Source organism: Lepisosteus platostomus, chromosome 20, assembly GCF_059453375.1.
Source record: "Lepisosteus platostomus isolate fLepPlt1 chromosome 20, fLepPlt1.hap1, whole genome shotgun sequence".
In the NCBI taxonomy this organism is placed as follows: domain Eukaryota; kingdom Metazoa; phylum Chordata; class Actinopteri; order Semionotiformes; family Lepisosteidae; genus Lepisosteus; species Lepisosteus platostomus.
Window position 1 is genome coordinate 5,908,752 of NC_142630.1, and position 15,617 is coordinate 5,924,368.

The 15,617-nt window shown below is 41.3% G+C and overlaps 1 protein-coding gene across 4 annotated transcripts in view; it reads right to left on the minus strand.

The window, feature by feature from the left end:
- The window catches only part of snrkb (SNF related kinase b), a 40,010-nt gene that overhangs the window by 23,434 nt on the left and 959 nt on the right, over window positions 1-15,617 (minus strand). Inside the window, exons 2-3 of one of the 4 annotated variants that reach the window (XM_088613508.1) lie at window positions 2,655-2,798; window positions 905-1,580 (exon numbers count right to left, since the gene is read on the minus strand). In XM_088613508.1, coding sequence (XP_088469634.1) covers window positions 905-1,493 — 589 coding nt within the window. In that variant the 5' untranslated portion in view covers window positions 1,494-1,580; window positions 2,655-2,798. Of the gene's footprint in view, window positions 1-904; window positions 1,581-2,368; window positions 2,628-2,654; window positions 2,799-15,617 lie in introns of those variants that run through there. The other 3 variants (XM_088613509.1, XM_088613510.1, XM_088613507.1) reach the window with 3 other exon arrangements.

Genomic DNA, 15,617 nt, shown 5'->3' on the forward strand with positions numbered 1-15,617 from the left:
ATTAAAACAGACATCCTTCAGCACTTTGTCAGTTTCATGTAATGGGACCAAAGAATATAGCCAGGCTGGAAAACGGAGTCCTTCAAGACCTTTTTTAGGTTATTGTTGCAGTTTTGGCATGACCACACGCAACCCAGATAGAAACTCAAAGTATTTTTAAATGTTCTGCCTGTGGTGAAGTCCAGAGGTGGCTCACAAAAACACGCAGATGGACAAATCCACACAGACTTCCACAGATACCCATATCAACAATGCAATTCCTCAAGGATTAGGTTGACAGCTTAAAGTAGAAATACAAATACTCTTTCTAATACAAGAATGAAATCCATCTGCTGTTAACCACTGTGCTCTCTGTGAGGCACTGGCTGGTAATGCACACTGATCAACAAAATAGCTGTGTTAGAATGATACTGTCGCAAAAAAAATGTTTAAAAAATACACTTCTTTAAATTCAAACTGAAATTAGTTTTTTTACAGATTAAGTTAACTCTTGCATTAGGTCAAGCTGATTAGCTGAGTTCCTGTAACATGCTGTCAAATATTTTCCAATCCCACTTATTAGAGAGAAGGGTATTTATTACACTGAATGAATTAATAACATTGCTATAGATGAAAGTCCCAGATCTTTTGCCTTCATAAGTGTAGGAAAGATGACATTAACCTTCAGATGAGACATTAAACTGAGGTCCTGACTACATGGTCATTAAAGATCTCCTGGCACTGTCATTAAGAGTAGGCGTCTTAACACTAGTGTCTTGGCTAAATTCCTCTTCAGGCTAATTTAACTCAGCCTCCCTTGAGTTCCCCTTTGACGCCACTGATGAAGCAGCTTCTCTCTTCTCCGCCTGACCAGCTGCGTCATGGGACTGCTTCCATACAAATACTAGTTATAGAAATAACTTACCCACGGCAGGCGCATCATACTCCTCTCCCAGGAGGATCTCGGGCGCCGAGTAGGCCAGCGAGCCACAGCTGGTCATCAGCATGGTGCCGGGCTGGAAGTGGTTGCTGAAGCCAAAGTCAGTGAGCTTGACGGTGCCCTGCTGGCGGAAGAAGACCACGTTCTCGGGCTTGAGGTCTCGGTGGACCACGTGGAGCCGGTGGCAGTAGGAGATGGCGCGCACTATCTGGGCAAAGTGGACCTTGGCTTGGGCCTCCGAGACGCCCCCCTCGTGGCGCAGGATGTAGTCGTACATGTCCCCGCCATCCCCCAGCTCCAGGATGAGGTAGAGTTTGGTCTGGGTGTCGATGACCTCATACAGCCGCACCACATTGGGATGCTGCACCAACTTCATGCAACGTACCTCCTGCAAGAGGTGCCCTGCAGCCAAGCTGTCCAGCTTGGTCTTGTCAATGACCTTGACGGCCACCAGCTCACCAGTGAAGACGTGGCGTGCCAGCTTCACCACCGCAAAGTGCCCCTTGCCCAGCGTGCGGTCCAAGTCATACAGCCCGGCTATCTTCCCTTCGTATCCACTCTTGGCAGACGCCATGCCCACTTGGGTTGTACTTGTGTTCACTGGGGTCTAAAGAAACAACGGCAGTTTCTCAGCGATTGTTTAAAATCCCATTGTCCACACCTGAAAAAACAGAAGGAGTAGCAGTTATGGTTGCTCTGCATTTGTTAGGTGTGACATGGCTGTACAGTTCAACTATATAGTATTTGCTCAGTAATTAAGCAGTGCTGTTGCTGAGAGTCATCAGTTGTTCCCTTTGCAACACTTCTGCACCAAGACAAAAGTTCTGCACCTGCTCTTTCTCACACATGGTGCTGCTTGACATGCTTTCTTGACAAACATGCTTACAGATTTCCAGTACACAACAAAGTGAATAGAAGAAACCAGGAAACTAAGATGCAAGAAATGATGTACATTTTTTATGTAGGGTAGAAAAGGGACATTTAACGTTCAAATGCTCTAAAAACTGACCTGTATTTCTATTTAATTTCGCCAAACAACAATGCATCTTTGCATCTTTGCAAATTTGCATTGGTTAAAAAATATGGCTGCTTGCCATCTACACTTGGAAAAGAGATATTTTTACAATTGCATTTTAACTCCCAGTTATTAGTGCACCTATTGTTTAGACTCTCAAACAGTGCCTTCAAGCAGTCAGAATGTTTCTAACAAATATATTAATATAACAGCTCCTAAGGCTAAGCAGAAAGATAGAAACTGTTTTTCACTCTGATGTCTTGACTTTTTGACAAAAAAGCTCTTCTTGGAGCTTCACGTGCTTGACTGCGCTGCTTAAGAAACTAGTTTCAGAATGCACGCACATTTACAATGCCTGTAATTTTAATATTAGTGGTTGTATCCAGGTCTGGAACTAGAAATAACCCTAGTTGCCGACACAGTTACACACTTACTAGATGGTACAGGCTGATTGACACAATGCAGGGGTCCTTTGTGGATGCTATAGGGAGATGATTTTGGAGTGGAGGGAGCTGTATTGTGCCATTCTGTTTTGGAGAAATTTTGGATTGGATTCACAATAATAACCTCAATTAGAGTCTCGGCAGTGGAAATTTAGCTGTCAGATCTTCCTGTTGAGCAGCTCTACCAAGGTGACTGCATTAGGCAGGGAAAGGTTCAAGGAAAGTGCAAGGGAGTAGGTGGAATGCTAATTAGTAAGAGATAGTGGTGACACTCAACATAAAAGACAAATCTGTTTCATATGCTGCTTCTGAAGTGTCTTCTGAATGTGGTTTCGTGCCTCTTTTCTGCTCTTTCAAAAGACTTCTTTCTTCCTGCTGAGCACACACTGGCACAGCTGCAGAACTGCTATTTACAGTTATCCTGTTTAAAAAGAATGAAAAAAAAAGTATCAAAAGTATTCTGCAGAGCTGCTAATGACCTCAGGTATAGTGTTGTGTGAATGGGTGAACTGGCTTTTACTTTCCAACCTGCTTGAAGAAGAAGTGCACTTCTTTGAGATCCTTTCTCTATATTTTCCAGTCATTAAAGACATTGAGGTGGGACATCCATTCAGTGCCGCTGAGCCACGCAAACCTTTCAGGGATTCTGGGTTACCTTACCGGGTCAAGCTACGTTACTTTTATGTTCCCAGTTTCCCAGCTTTCTATTTAATTTCATCTGCTATCATTTAAATGTTTCTGGAGCTGAGTGCTATTGTCTTCAATGAGAGGCTCAAAAGACAACCAAACTGAAGAAGGACAACTTCAACTTCAAAGGAATAACTGCAATTTTAATGAGGTTTTCCAGCATACATATTTAACAGATAGGGCTGGGCTGGAAATCTCCACTGCAGGTGTCTTCTTGTTTTTAGAATTTTGGAATCCCCAATTAATTTATCTCCTTTGCAAGCCAAAGGCCAGATATTTATTCCTTATACTTTGAAAGGTTCCTGAACTTCACTGGAAGAATAGGAATCAGCAGCCACCCAGCCCCAACATTCCCACCTTCCAGAGCCATCTATCTTTTGACATGCCAAGAGCTCTACAGTACATTAGAGAAGGGTTTGTACCAATGAGGAGATCTCACTCCATGGCTCCAGGTACTCAGATGGATCCAGGAGTCACTGTTGCACTGAAAGCTGAGAGACACCTGGGTGGCTGAAGTTCACCCAACTCTGAGACACTTGGGCACCTCCACCCTGGAATACTGGCCAGCTAATGGCTGGTCTGGATGACCTATTCAGCCAGGCTTGTACCAGTGACATCTCAGCTTAAGGGCTCAAACTGTACATGCAACGGCAATGTTGTTATTTTGTTCAGGACACACAACCAGTTCAGTCGTAGAAGCACTCGGGCTGCTTTCCCTTGAACCTTCTGTTCCAAAGGCCCCATGGAGCGGAAAGAAACACAAAGCCAGTCCAGTCCAGATATTTACATATCTCCCTTTGATAGCAGTGCAAAGTATGTAACTGATCCCTTACAACAATCATGAGACATACAGTTAAAAGTATCATTATACTGGCAGTGGGGAGGTGTAGCTGCCATGGGACCCAACCTTCTGTTTTGCTTCATGAACAACAACATTTCATATCTTTGCCTCCTGAAACCAAAGGGGCACAAATTTCATTACCTTTTCGTTTTACAGATACTGTACAGTACAACTGCATTTGTAAGAAACATTCATAGAAAATTCATAGTTCTGAACAAGGAAGGGCTGGAGCGTCCTTAAGAGGAGGGGTTTATGATCGTTATTTCATTACTCTGCTCTCCTCCCCACTGATAGCTGGCGTGTGGTGAGCGTTCTGGCGCACTATGGCTGCCGTCGCATCATCCAGTTGGATGCTGCACATTGGTGGTGGTGGAGGGGAGTCCCCATTACCTGTAAAGCGCTTTGAATGGAGTGTCCAGAAAAAAAGCGCTATATAAGTGTAAGCAATTATTATTATTATTAATTATTATTATTATCGTGACAAACTGCTTTGAAACAGCTATTATGAACACATTTGCCTTTCAATATATTAATAAAATATGTATTTGACCTCCTGTACTGTGACTCCAAATGTCTCCTTTGTTCATGTGTTATTGTTTCATTTGGTTTACAAGGTTGTGCCCACTGCAGCAAAGTGAGTAGGGGAAGAAAGAGACAAAGAGAACTCTGGTGGCGCAAGACTGAGGACATCTCCTGAATATTGCTCATGGCGTCAAAGTCAATCTGGGGACCAGGGCTAGCAGAAAAACCTTCACCCCGAGTCTGATTGGGAATGGCAGATTGGAGGCATATCACCTTGGTTCAGGAAAGTGGTTTTTAGTGAAAAGACAAAATGCAGCTCACCGATACAAATTGTATCAAGCTGCTTTAAAATCAAAACCCAGTCAAACCGCCGATACCATCAGCGATTGTGGGGGGGCTGGAGCGACATTTCGGCTCTGAAAAACACAAGCGCCACTTCATCTCTGAATCTGCCCGCCAGCTCTGTAAGCTCTGCACTATTTTTAATCACCTTTCAGGAAAGCTTTTGAAAAGGAGACTGTTTTTGCAGTCTGACAGCATATCATATGATTATTTTCACTCACTCACTCTGAAGAACACAAGACACCTTTGATCTGCCTTCACTTCACAGACCCCTGAGGCTGAATCCCTGTTCATCAGGTGGTACACAACAGAGGACCACAAAAATAAGTCTTAAGAAATTAAATAAGAAATACCAGCTCCCTGTTATGGGATCTTCTTTTAATTATGTGCTGAAACTTCCAAACCCCATTACTCCAAAAACAAAAACGAAGTCTACAAGGCAACACCCCTGATCTGTAACTCAGCATCAAATAATTTAAATTCATAGGATTGCAGTTTGAACAATTCGTGAAAGTGGTAACTGTAAACATCCCTCCCTTTGATTTTGAAGACTTTCAATGACTGAATCAGCAGAAGGTGCTCTACAAGAGATCAAGTAGTAGAATTTGGAAGAAGTTTAATAACGGAGCAAATCTGTACCCTTGAACTCCTAGTTATATGTCCAGAGCCCTAAAAAACTGCTCACCATCTTGAACTCAACAGATGGATTAAATTAGAGAGGACATAAAGGTTGCCAGGATGGGCTCAAACTCTCACATCACCGTGAACTGGAAGAAGTGGTTAGAAAATGGATGGATGGAACTCGACAAGTAAATTTAATACCAGCACATTCAGCGTAGTCCTCGGTCTAGAGGTTTTTAAAGCAGGGATGCCATTCAGAACTCCTACTCTCAGTTTTGATGAGGGTGTCAGAATAAAATACTTTGTCTCATATTCAGAAGCGTTACACATTGACATGTTAAAACGTGACTCTAGAGAAGTGTCGGGTTTCTAGAGAAGAGGGGGGAAGAAAAATCTTTCAGGGAATCTTTTGGAGCAAAGGGCCGACACAGTGGTTTACTCGTCCCTTCATCACAGTTCCCCTGTCCTAATTGTGTTGGACTGTTTTGCTCACTCAGGGAGTTCACTGGTGCCCTCCAGCCCAGTGAGAGGTACTGTTCCAGCACAATGTTTTTCTGATATTGTGCTGCTCCACAGGGGCTTTGGGTCAAAGAATATGTGTGGTCTTGGCAGGAATCTGATGGATTTAGAAGCAGCAAGAGGATCGATGATGAGTAAAAAGATATCATAATGGCTTGACCCCTCACCCGAAGAAGGCTGCTTCGAGTTTGCATGGTGAGGCAATGAAAGAAAATAGGGATAAAGACGCTTGCTATCAAGAGAAGTGTCAATGCTCCATAAATATGGGCAGATATGCATCACTTGATCTTCTGGATTATTCAAGAATCAGACATCGAAAACAACTCTGAAAGGAACAAGAAATAATAGCACAGGTTGGCAATACAAGGCACCACAGATTTTTTAAAGATCATTTGCCCAAATGGCTCATTTAAAGACGCTGTATCTGGAGGGCTGTTATCTTGTATCCATGTTGACTTTCTCCGAAACATAATTTCCCTGTTTCCTTGCACTTTGATCAGCCTGACGTTAAACAAGCTGCAGCATCTGGTGTTGAATGCAAGTAAATTCTACTCTTTTTTACTAGAGACAAAAGATCAAGTAGGCAGACTGTACGTGGCTCTTTATCAAATGACGACAAACCACAAAAGCTACTTATTAAAGCAGGACTGATCTGGTCAGCACTATGCCAATGTGAGATTACAAACAAACTTGCAGGTTGCTTCAGATTTTAAAAAGCACGCCAGTGCACTTGTGTTGTGCAGCTGTACTTGTTTTGGTTTCAGAGGTTTTGTATGCAAAAGGAGACTGAAGCACAAACTCACATCACTTTTAAACTCAGGGGAGTGAATACTAATTTCAGGCCTTCCAAAAACTTCCAGAGTAGACTTACTAACAGCTCTTGCAGGCTTATAGCTAATTCCGTAGAACTGCCTACCTTTTCACGATTAGCTAGTTTATTCAGTACTCCAGAGGCACATACAGTAGGCATTGTCTTTTTATACAGTATGTATTCTTACCTTTCATATACTTTACACAGGCTGTGTGTAAAACTGCTACACTTCAGTGCACACCCACCACTTCAAAAGCCATGCTGACTGCTGGTGTCTAGTGAGCATTATTTTTGCAGTTCTAAACACATGAGAACATCACCATATTCTGCACTGCAGGCCTTTTGTGTTCTGCTAATCTTTTAAAGAGACATGTGAGAAAAAAAAGAGAATTTAATGGCTCAAACCAACCTTATGTGGACTAGTAGAAAATATTTAGACTACGTGACATAAACAGAACCCATCAAGAAACAGCTTGGGAAAAATATTAATATCTTCTTTCTAATTGATTATGGAAGAAATCACAGAATATAGTGTAGAAATGCCAAGTAATACTGTATATCTCAGCTACAGTCCAGATACTCGCTTGGAGCGGAGGTCAATATCTCTCAATTTTCTTGACAAGCACAATATGTACTTCTGCCACGACGTAACCTAAATATCATTCTTGTGTTGAAAGGCAGAGAAAGAAAATCCCCAATCATTCAACAGCAAAAGAAACCCAGCAGGTGATACAGTATTCACAATTACAGTATGTTCAAGAGCATTCAGCACTTGACAGCACAACTGTCAGCATAACAGAAATCAAATTGCACAGGCAAAATTGACACTTATCCATAGAATTCTGGATTTTAGATGAAGAAACATCAAGTCACGGACAGCAGTGTGGTCAGCACTGCTCTATTTACTGAACTATTTTTTTGGCAGCAAATGCATTGTTGATTTCTACTCCACTGTTGAAGTAGGTGAATGAAAAAATAAAGACATCCACTGCAAAGAGTGTTTCGATGTCTGCTGACACGCTGTGGCTGTGATTCCCTCTGGAGCTGAGCCAGGTTCCCTGAGTCTGCAGTGGCCTCTCTTTGCAGCCTGGGAAATATGTGCATCTAATTATTGATCAAAAAGAAAGCACAACATGCAGCAAATTTTGTTCAAGTCAGAGTAGTGCAGGACTCATTAATAAAGTGCTCTGTATGTCCTGTATAAAGCCCACACTGTGGTTCAGACATTTAATTAGTACCACCATCCACAGTCTCCTCTGTGTATTGTAATTGTGTTTTATCTTGTGTATTCTTTTTATTTATTGTTGTTGTCAATCTGTAAAGTGCTTTGAGAAGCCACCTTTAAAGGGGCTATATAAAATAAAGTCTATTATTATTATTATTATTATTATTATTATTATTATTAATTGTCCTCAAAGCAGCTCATCACTATAGCTGGGCTATGTTAAGAAATACAAGAGGGAACCGATATGCCCAGCTTGGCCTCAGAGCTGTTTCAAAACTAACGACAACAGTTCAGGACTTGCATCTCCGAGTCAATCCTGTCACAAATAATGAGATGTGTATTATCCACATACCAGCTAATACCACTCTTACTGTGTGGTCAGCAATCTTTAGAAACAGTCTGTATGTTTAGCAACAGTACCAATAACAGTACAATAGCACAATACCCTCTAGAATGTGTATTATTAAAGGATACGGTCATTTCTCAGAGTGCAAGGTCCCTTGGTCACACACATCCTGTTGTACATTGTTGTTTAATTATCAGACACATTAACTTTCTTTTGTAAAACTTCTAAACCAAAGCTCGACTCAGGCAACACCTTCCCAGACTCACAGGATGCCCTCTAGGAAATAGCGGAGCGTTGAATCAGGAAATCTGTCTCCTGCTCATTCACATCCTCAGCCCCTGCAAAGCCTCATTCACACACTCAGAGAAACAGACACACCCAGGCAGTCACAGCCTCCACAGCAACACCAGGACACAGACCCTGGAATCCGAAACCTAGGGAAAATACAACAGTTAACTGAAGAGAGATCGGTTATTTTGCTTGTAGTTTATATAGCAATTACTGTAAACAAAACAGTAAGAAATACTGTCAATGTTTCAGTAAGCTATTATCTGTAAGTACAGGCAGTTTTAAGACTACATTGATCTACTGGTGTTACACTCACGAATAAATCCAAATCATTTTTCTATCAAAGGTTCAGTTGAACCAAGAGTCCTACATAAGTACTGTTGTCCTTATCTTGGGCGTGAAGGAAGAGAGATTTCAAACCTGTTTTTGGATGCAGCCATGGTACTGCTTCTTTGAGAAGATCACAGTAACTGAGAGGAGGCCATTCAGTCTGCTAAGATCATTTGACTGCTAATTGATCTGAAGACCTCATACAGTATAACTATGATATCAGCTTCGTGGACAAACCTTGTTCCAGTCCCTCACAACTTGTAATGCAAAAAGTATTACAAGTGTTGTGGTTCTCTTGTTATGTGGTCCCCTGCCCTGGTCTTGGAGGAACATTGTCTCTTCTGGTTTTTTGCTCTAGCTGGGTTCTTAATCACAGGCTAATTTATATCAGTTTTCTGCTTGGGACATTATTGTAAATTTCCTTTCAGCTCTTCAAAAGGTCAAATGAGAGTTGCAATGGGTATTAACCCTGTGCCACTTTCTGAGCTTCAGAACTGCCCTCATTCCTTCTCTCTCTTGTGGGAGTGTCTGATACAGTGTCACTTTCACATGTATTTGTTCATCATCAATTTATCTGCCACTAAGAGCTATTTAGTCATTGTATAATGCAAGCAAGAGGCTGCCTGACGTTCTGTGTGGTGAGGTCGCTGAAAACAGTGCCCTTGAAAATGTGACATTTAGGACTGACTGAAGAAACAAGTTAAAAGTCTAAACAAGCAAAGAGTTCAGTTAAGCCAGTCAAACAGCAGTGGAGATTTAGAGCTCATCTGGAAGGAAAACCAGCAGACATTATTCCTCCAGGCCCAGTGCTGGCAACCACTACTCCAGAGTGGTTTTGTTGTTTTTGTTGACTCTGAGTTTTGTTGTTGATTCTCAAGAAACCACCTGAATTGGATCTCCTACATTAATAGCCTTTTCTCCTGGCTCCAGTGGACCATGCACGCCTGCTGTTGTTGGTCCCAGTCAAGCTCAGAACTGTGCAGCTCTTAAGCATGTGGGAGGTGGCCTTTAAACTATTATCTTACTATATATCTGGAACATAAAAACCCAAGCCTGAAAATACTCCAATCAAGCAATCTGTTAGTTCAATTCAGGCTTCAATTAGGTAATTGGAATGAAAAGTAGCTGGTGTGTGTGGACATGAAGGACCAGAACTGAGCATTCCTTAGAATCCACTGAATCCCAAATGACAGGGTTCCGATATTATGGAGATAGGCTTTCAAGGATCGTGCCTGGGATGTTCTAGCAGCTGTTTTAAGGTTCTATTTGTGAAAGTAAACACCAGGCGCATACAAAGCAGACTTCCTTTACTAGTCAGTCATTGTTAAGAGCACAATGGTACCGCACAAATCAGCCAAGTTTTCTTCTAAAGGAAGGATAACACCACCCGACCAGAGGTTTCCCTTAACCCTCTCATGCTCGGGACAGGCAGTAAAATCTGTGTGTCTTTCTCATACCAGTGAATGAAGCAGAAAAGGAAACAGTGCTGTCGACTCTGAACTGGCATCTTAGTCATGGATTAAGATAATACCATTAACTCCCAAAACGGCAAAAAGGAATTTTTGTGACATCTATTGTATTGCATGTTACATGAAGTAAAATGTAGGTCAAAAGCAAAGATTTTCCTGCTCTTGCCACTGCAGTGTGTTACTACTGTATAAGGTCACTATCATACAAACCTCTTTCACAAGTCAATGCATTTGGAAATAAGGCATGAGAATCGAAGGATACAAGATTTATAAAAGAGGTAGAGCAGTTTTATTGGATTGACTTATATAGGGCCAAGTATGGAATGTATACATTTTGGCAATTTGGTTAAGTATTTCCACTTTCTGACACATTGTTACAACCTCAAACTAGTAAGGGCTATTTCTACTGTTCATATTAGGCAATGTGCTATCGGGAGAGAAAAGATAAGTCAAAACAAGTTCCCTCTAACCAGTGATATGTTCCAGGTAATGTTTGGATAATGACTAATCAATTTGTAAATTGTTAAAATTCACAGCTATAACTATCCTATTATTTGTACTGAAACAGCTATTTTGCTTTTAAAGAGCACAGTTGTATTGGCAGGAATAACAGCAGACAAGCCCCCTTTAACCATGCCCAGAAACAAACTATGACTATGAGTTTGTTGTTCTAGCAGATTCATTGCTCTGCAACAGAATTGGTTTAACAGCTGTGGCTTCAAAGGCAATTAGAGAGGACGTCAGCAGCCCTACAGCTTCATTCACTGACTACCTAACTGTGGTGAGCTCCCTTCACCATACCCAACATGTCCATCATTCTCTCCCATGACCTTCTGCTGGTCACTTAGCTGGTGCAGGTCTTTGCTCTTCTGTCTGCTGCTCTGATCATTCCCCTCCCTACCACCTTCTTGTATTAAGTAACATTACTGCACCTTAATTCTTTCTAATTTCAGAGCACTACCAAGGCTGATGAAACAGCAGAGAAACTTGTGAACTGTGACTCACACCCTCCTCTTCCAAAAGATGCACAAGGAGACTGGCCAGGACTGAAGGGGTTTCCTCATTCCAGATGACCTCATACAGGCATTCCCACCATCAAATATTCATCAGCCAGGTTTCAGCCAGTGAGGTAATGGTGCTATGGGAGCATTTTCTTCTTTAAATATTCATCAGACTTTCAAATGCAAGAGCCACAGTATGAGCTGGGTTTATCTGCAGTCTGTTTGCATCATACCGGTCGGGATTGTAGCAGCTTGAGCCTCTAGCCTTGAGCCAAATTGAAAAGAAAAAACATAATTAGGAGCAAACATTTCCATCTTCATTAACCACAGGAGTTGATGACCTTATTAGGTTGCAAACCTCGATACAATGGAGGTTCTTTATCCGTGAGGAAAATGGGATTGCGGCACTCAAAAACATATAGATCTATATTAAATTAGATAAATACTGCCAAAATTCCAAAATTGAGAGGTACAAGGTGTGGGAATAGACAGCACTGTCATTACATTGTTGCCTTTTGGCTAGTCGGAAGACAAGGTGGTCACCTATTGTTTTGTGACAAATGTTCATTGTGGAATATGACTTGCTGTGAACCAGAAATGGAAGCATGATAGTCAGGTATCCATTGATTTTACAGGGTTAAAAGAGAATGACACTGGGAAGTCTAGTTCTGTTAACAGGTGCTATAAAGGTCATGAAGATGCCAGTCAGAAACAATAACCTCAATATTAATAGGTATAGTATGTGTAAATGTATTTCTTGGTTATAATAGTCAAATAATCAAAATGAAACTAAATCACAAGAGTGGACCTGTTTCTGCATAATTATAAGATTAAGCTGCTTAAGCGTCTTCTTTTAAGATGAAACCTGCAAAGAGGAAAAAATGCAGAGCTACTGTATTGATCAGAACAGTCAAAACTAACTGGGATAAGCTATTTCATAATTTCCTTTTGAACAGCTGTAAGTAGTCTAGAGAGAACCTGTAAGGTATGTGTTACTTTTTACAGAGTTTCTATTGCTTTTACAGAGGGAAAACAGCATCTTAACATGAAGGTGTTCCCTAACCACAATCCTGTCTTAACAGGAGTTCTTATGCTCTAATTTATATATAAATAAGGATTCCAAATTGTTTTTTAAGGAATCGTAACCAAAAAATTAAAGCATTTTAACAAAACATGGCATTGAGCTGACACAAATAAGTCAGCCTCACACAACATCCACATACTTTTCTGAATTGATTTCAAGGTTATCTGTCCATTAAATACGTTTCTCTTCTGACTCAGAAAAGTCCTTCGGTTTTTTCTTCACCTTCCACATATAAAAATGTCCCAATTCCTTAAAGGTCAAATAGCTATCCAAAAATAAAAATCAACTATGGAATGTTTTGTCCAGTAATTAGGAACAGTGAGTACGGTTGCTAAGGACACCAAAAAGATTGTGTTAATTGAGCACTCTGGGTACTCTGATCCAGGGAATTTAAAGTAATGTAAATAAATGGTACCACGCTGTGTCCATACTAAACTGTGTTTAATCACAGACTTTATGATGTTGCTAAGATTGTAGGTTCACACACACCTGCATTTTCCTAATGACAGATAGATAAGAAACCCGATTTAGGAAAATGTATTTTGACTTTATGTAGTGACTCTTATGTAACATATAAAATGAGATGCAAACAATTTATTTAGGTATCACAGCAGAGTACGTAAAAGTTCTAATTTCACAACATGCCAAATGTGGGCTTAAAAGAAAAAACAATTCTTTCTTTAAAAGAGAGAATTTTAACCATCTTCGTGGCCTTTAGTTACCCTCCTCTAAAGAAACGTGCCTTTGAAGCATTTGTTTCAGTATGTTGATCTTATCAGGGAAAGGAACGTGCTCAACAACACAATGCCCATTTGTATTTCAACATACTGCACTTACAAGATTACTTTTTCCAGCTGATACACACTGCCCCTGTATTCTTGGCTTTCAGACAACGCACCTTGCTCTGCAGAAAACAAATTCAGCAGTAAAAAGCTCCACGACTAAACTCATTTTGCTTTCCCAATAAACAAACACTTGGCAGGCCTTGCAGATACTCAGGCTCAGAAGTAGCACTGTCAAAAATGTATCCACGTTCCTACTCCATCTTAATGTATCTGCTTATTTCACAGCTGTACCATCCTGGGTGAATATACAGTCTCTCTCCCACTACAGCAATGATGTTTACAAGTTTTACAGCCGAATCTTGCAGGTGTTTACTCCTGGCCTGGCAAAATGATTTGAGATGTGTTCTCACCGCAAGAAGAGTTAGTGATCTGACTGCACTGACAATCCTGCAAGGTTACAGGGTGACCAAATTCTCTCACTGGCTTACAGCCTCCCCCAGCCTGGCAGTGCTCAGGCAGAACCTGACAGAGCTGTGCTTACAAAGCTAGTTTTTATAGGAGATGATGTAGGGGAATGTGGGCAAGCAAACTCCTATGACTGGAGTTCCCAGTCCCGGTCTTGGACCTCAAACATACCACTGATTATTTGTGTTTGAGGCTGCCTTTTATTGATTGCATTTCACAAGTAAAATAAAATCAAACTTAGGAGTGGAAAAAAAATCCAAATATCCCTATGTAGAAACTTGATAAAACAGGTTCAGGCTTCAATTAAGTTCAATGAAGCTCAGCTGGAATGAAAACCAGGTTTATGGACTCCAGGATCAGGACTGGGAACCTCTGTCCTAAGGTACATAACTTTTTTTTCGGTATGAATCTAAGTACTGACATACTTCCTGGCTATTTATTTCCCTCTAACCTCTAAATATTTCCCTCTAATATTTCCTCTTGTAACTCACACAACAGAAAAGGCGATTTGAGGTTTTAGATAGCTATTGAACCAGGTACAGTGCTCACTAAAGGCTGTGCATCTTATTCCATTCTGTCTAAATGGAGGTGAGGACACCTACTCAACACAAGGTACAGTATGTGGGATCTGCCTTCCACTACACCACTCCCTTCACAGTTTGTGCAATGGGAAATACTTTCACAAAGACATACCTAATCCAAGTCTTATCAATAAAATAGCAATTGTGGTCATTTTTATCTGACCACAAAACCAACCCTGTTTATAGCAGGGTAAAAACCGACATATTTGACATTCCAAAAATGGGGGGAGAATTCCTACCTATTTTGTTGATGTCCTGCGTCACAATTTGCTATACAGACAAGGAAATATTTATAGATCTCCTGGATGAGTCAACTTCTGCGCTGAAACAAAGACGAAGCTTTGAGGGATACGGCTTTTCAAAACTGACTAAGTCTTTGCAAACTGACTGTAATGGATGCACATGCAGGTCTGAGGAGAAGTATTTGCCACTTGACCTTCGGGTGCTGCTGGCCCCTGCTGTGTGTTGCTAACTGGCTTCAAGCATGAGGCAAAGTGCAGGTTGTGCTGGGGGAGAAAAGCGTGCCATGAACAGAGGTGAATGACAAGACGGGGTGCACTTTCGAAGGGCTCCCTTCTGGTGGCATAAGAACCTAACAAAGGAAGCAGTCAGACCACCACTCTCATTTTCAGCAACCTATAGGCATTTATTGATCTGGGAGACTCCATTACTTGGAAGATCTTAAGGAATTAAGACTCACTGGGTCCTGCTCTCAGCACATTGCACTTTGTTCAGAAAGATTAATCTTTTATGTTGAGTCCAGAAATTGTACATATATCGTTTGCCCTCTTCACCTAATGGGCTAAAGATACAGGAGCTAGTTCTGCCTTGCAGTTTGCATTCAATACAATTACAGCTAGTTTTCTCATCATTTACTGCATTTACATACTGGTTTTGAACTGGATGGACCCCAAATCTATTTCCAGGCAGGTGAACCCCCTCTGCCTCTGAATTGCAGTGCAATAGTCACGGAGACAAACGGAGACGGACATAGAGTTTGGCTTTCTGTCAAAAAGCCCCCTGTCAGGGAAATAACTGACAAGACTCCTTCTGCAGTAACTAGACAAAACTTGGAGTGGCAGGCGTGGTGACTGAAGAATGATGTTTTTCACGCAAATGACCAGCTTCGAATGCTTAGCAATACCGAGAACTCCTTCACTAATGCACCCCAGTGGTATTATTCGAGATAGAGGAAGTTTTCCGTCACTGAGTGTAACGTGTCGGTGCATTTTAAAATCTCATATGAGGATGGAGTTTCTGTTAACCCTATAATTTACTGTCTTGTGTTGCAGGGCATGCGTAGTTCATTTCGTCACGCAGGCG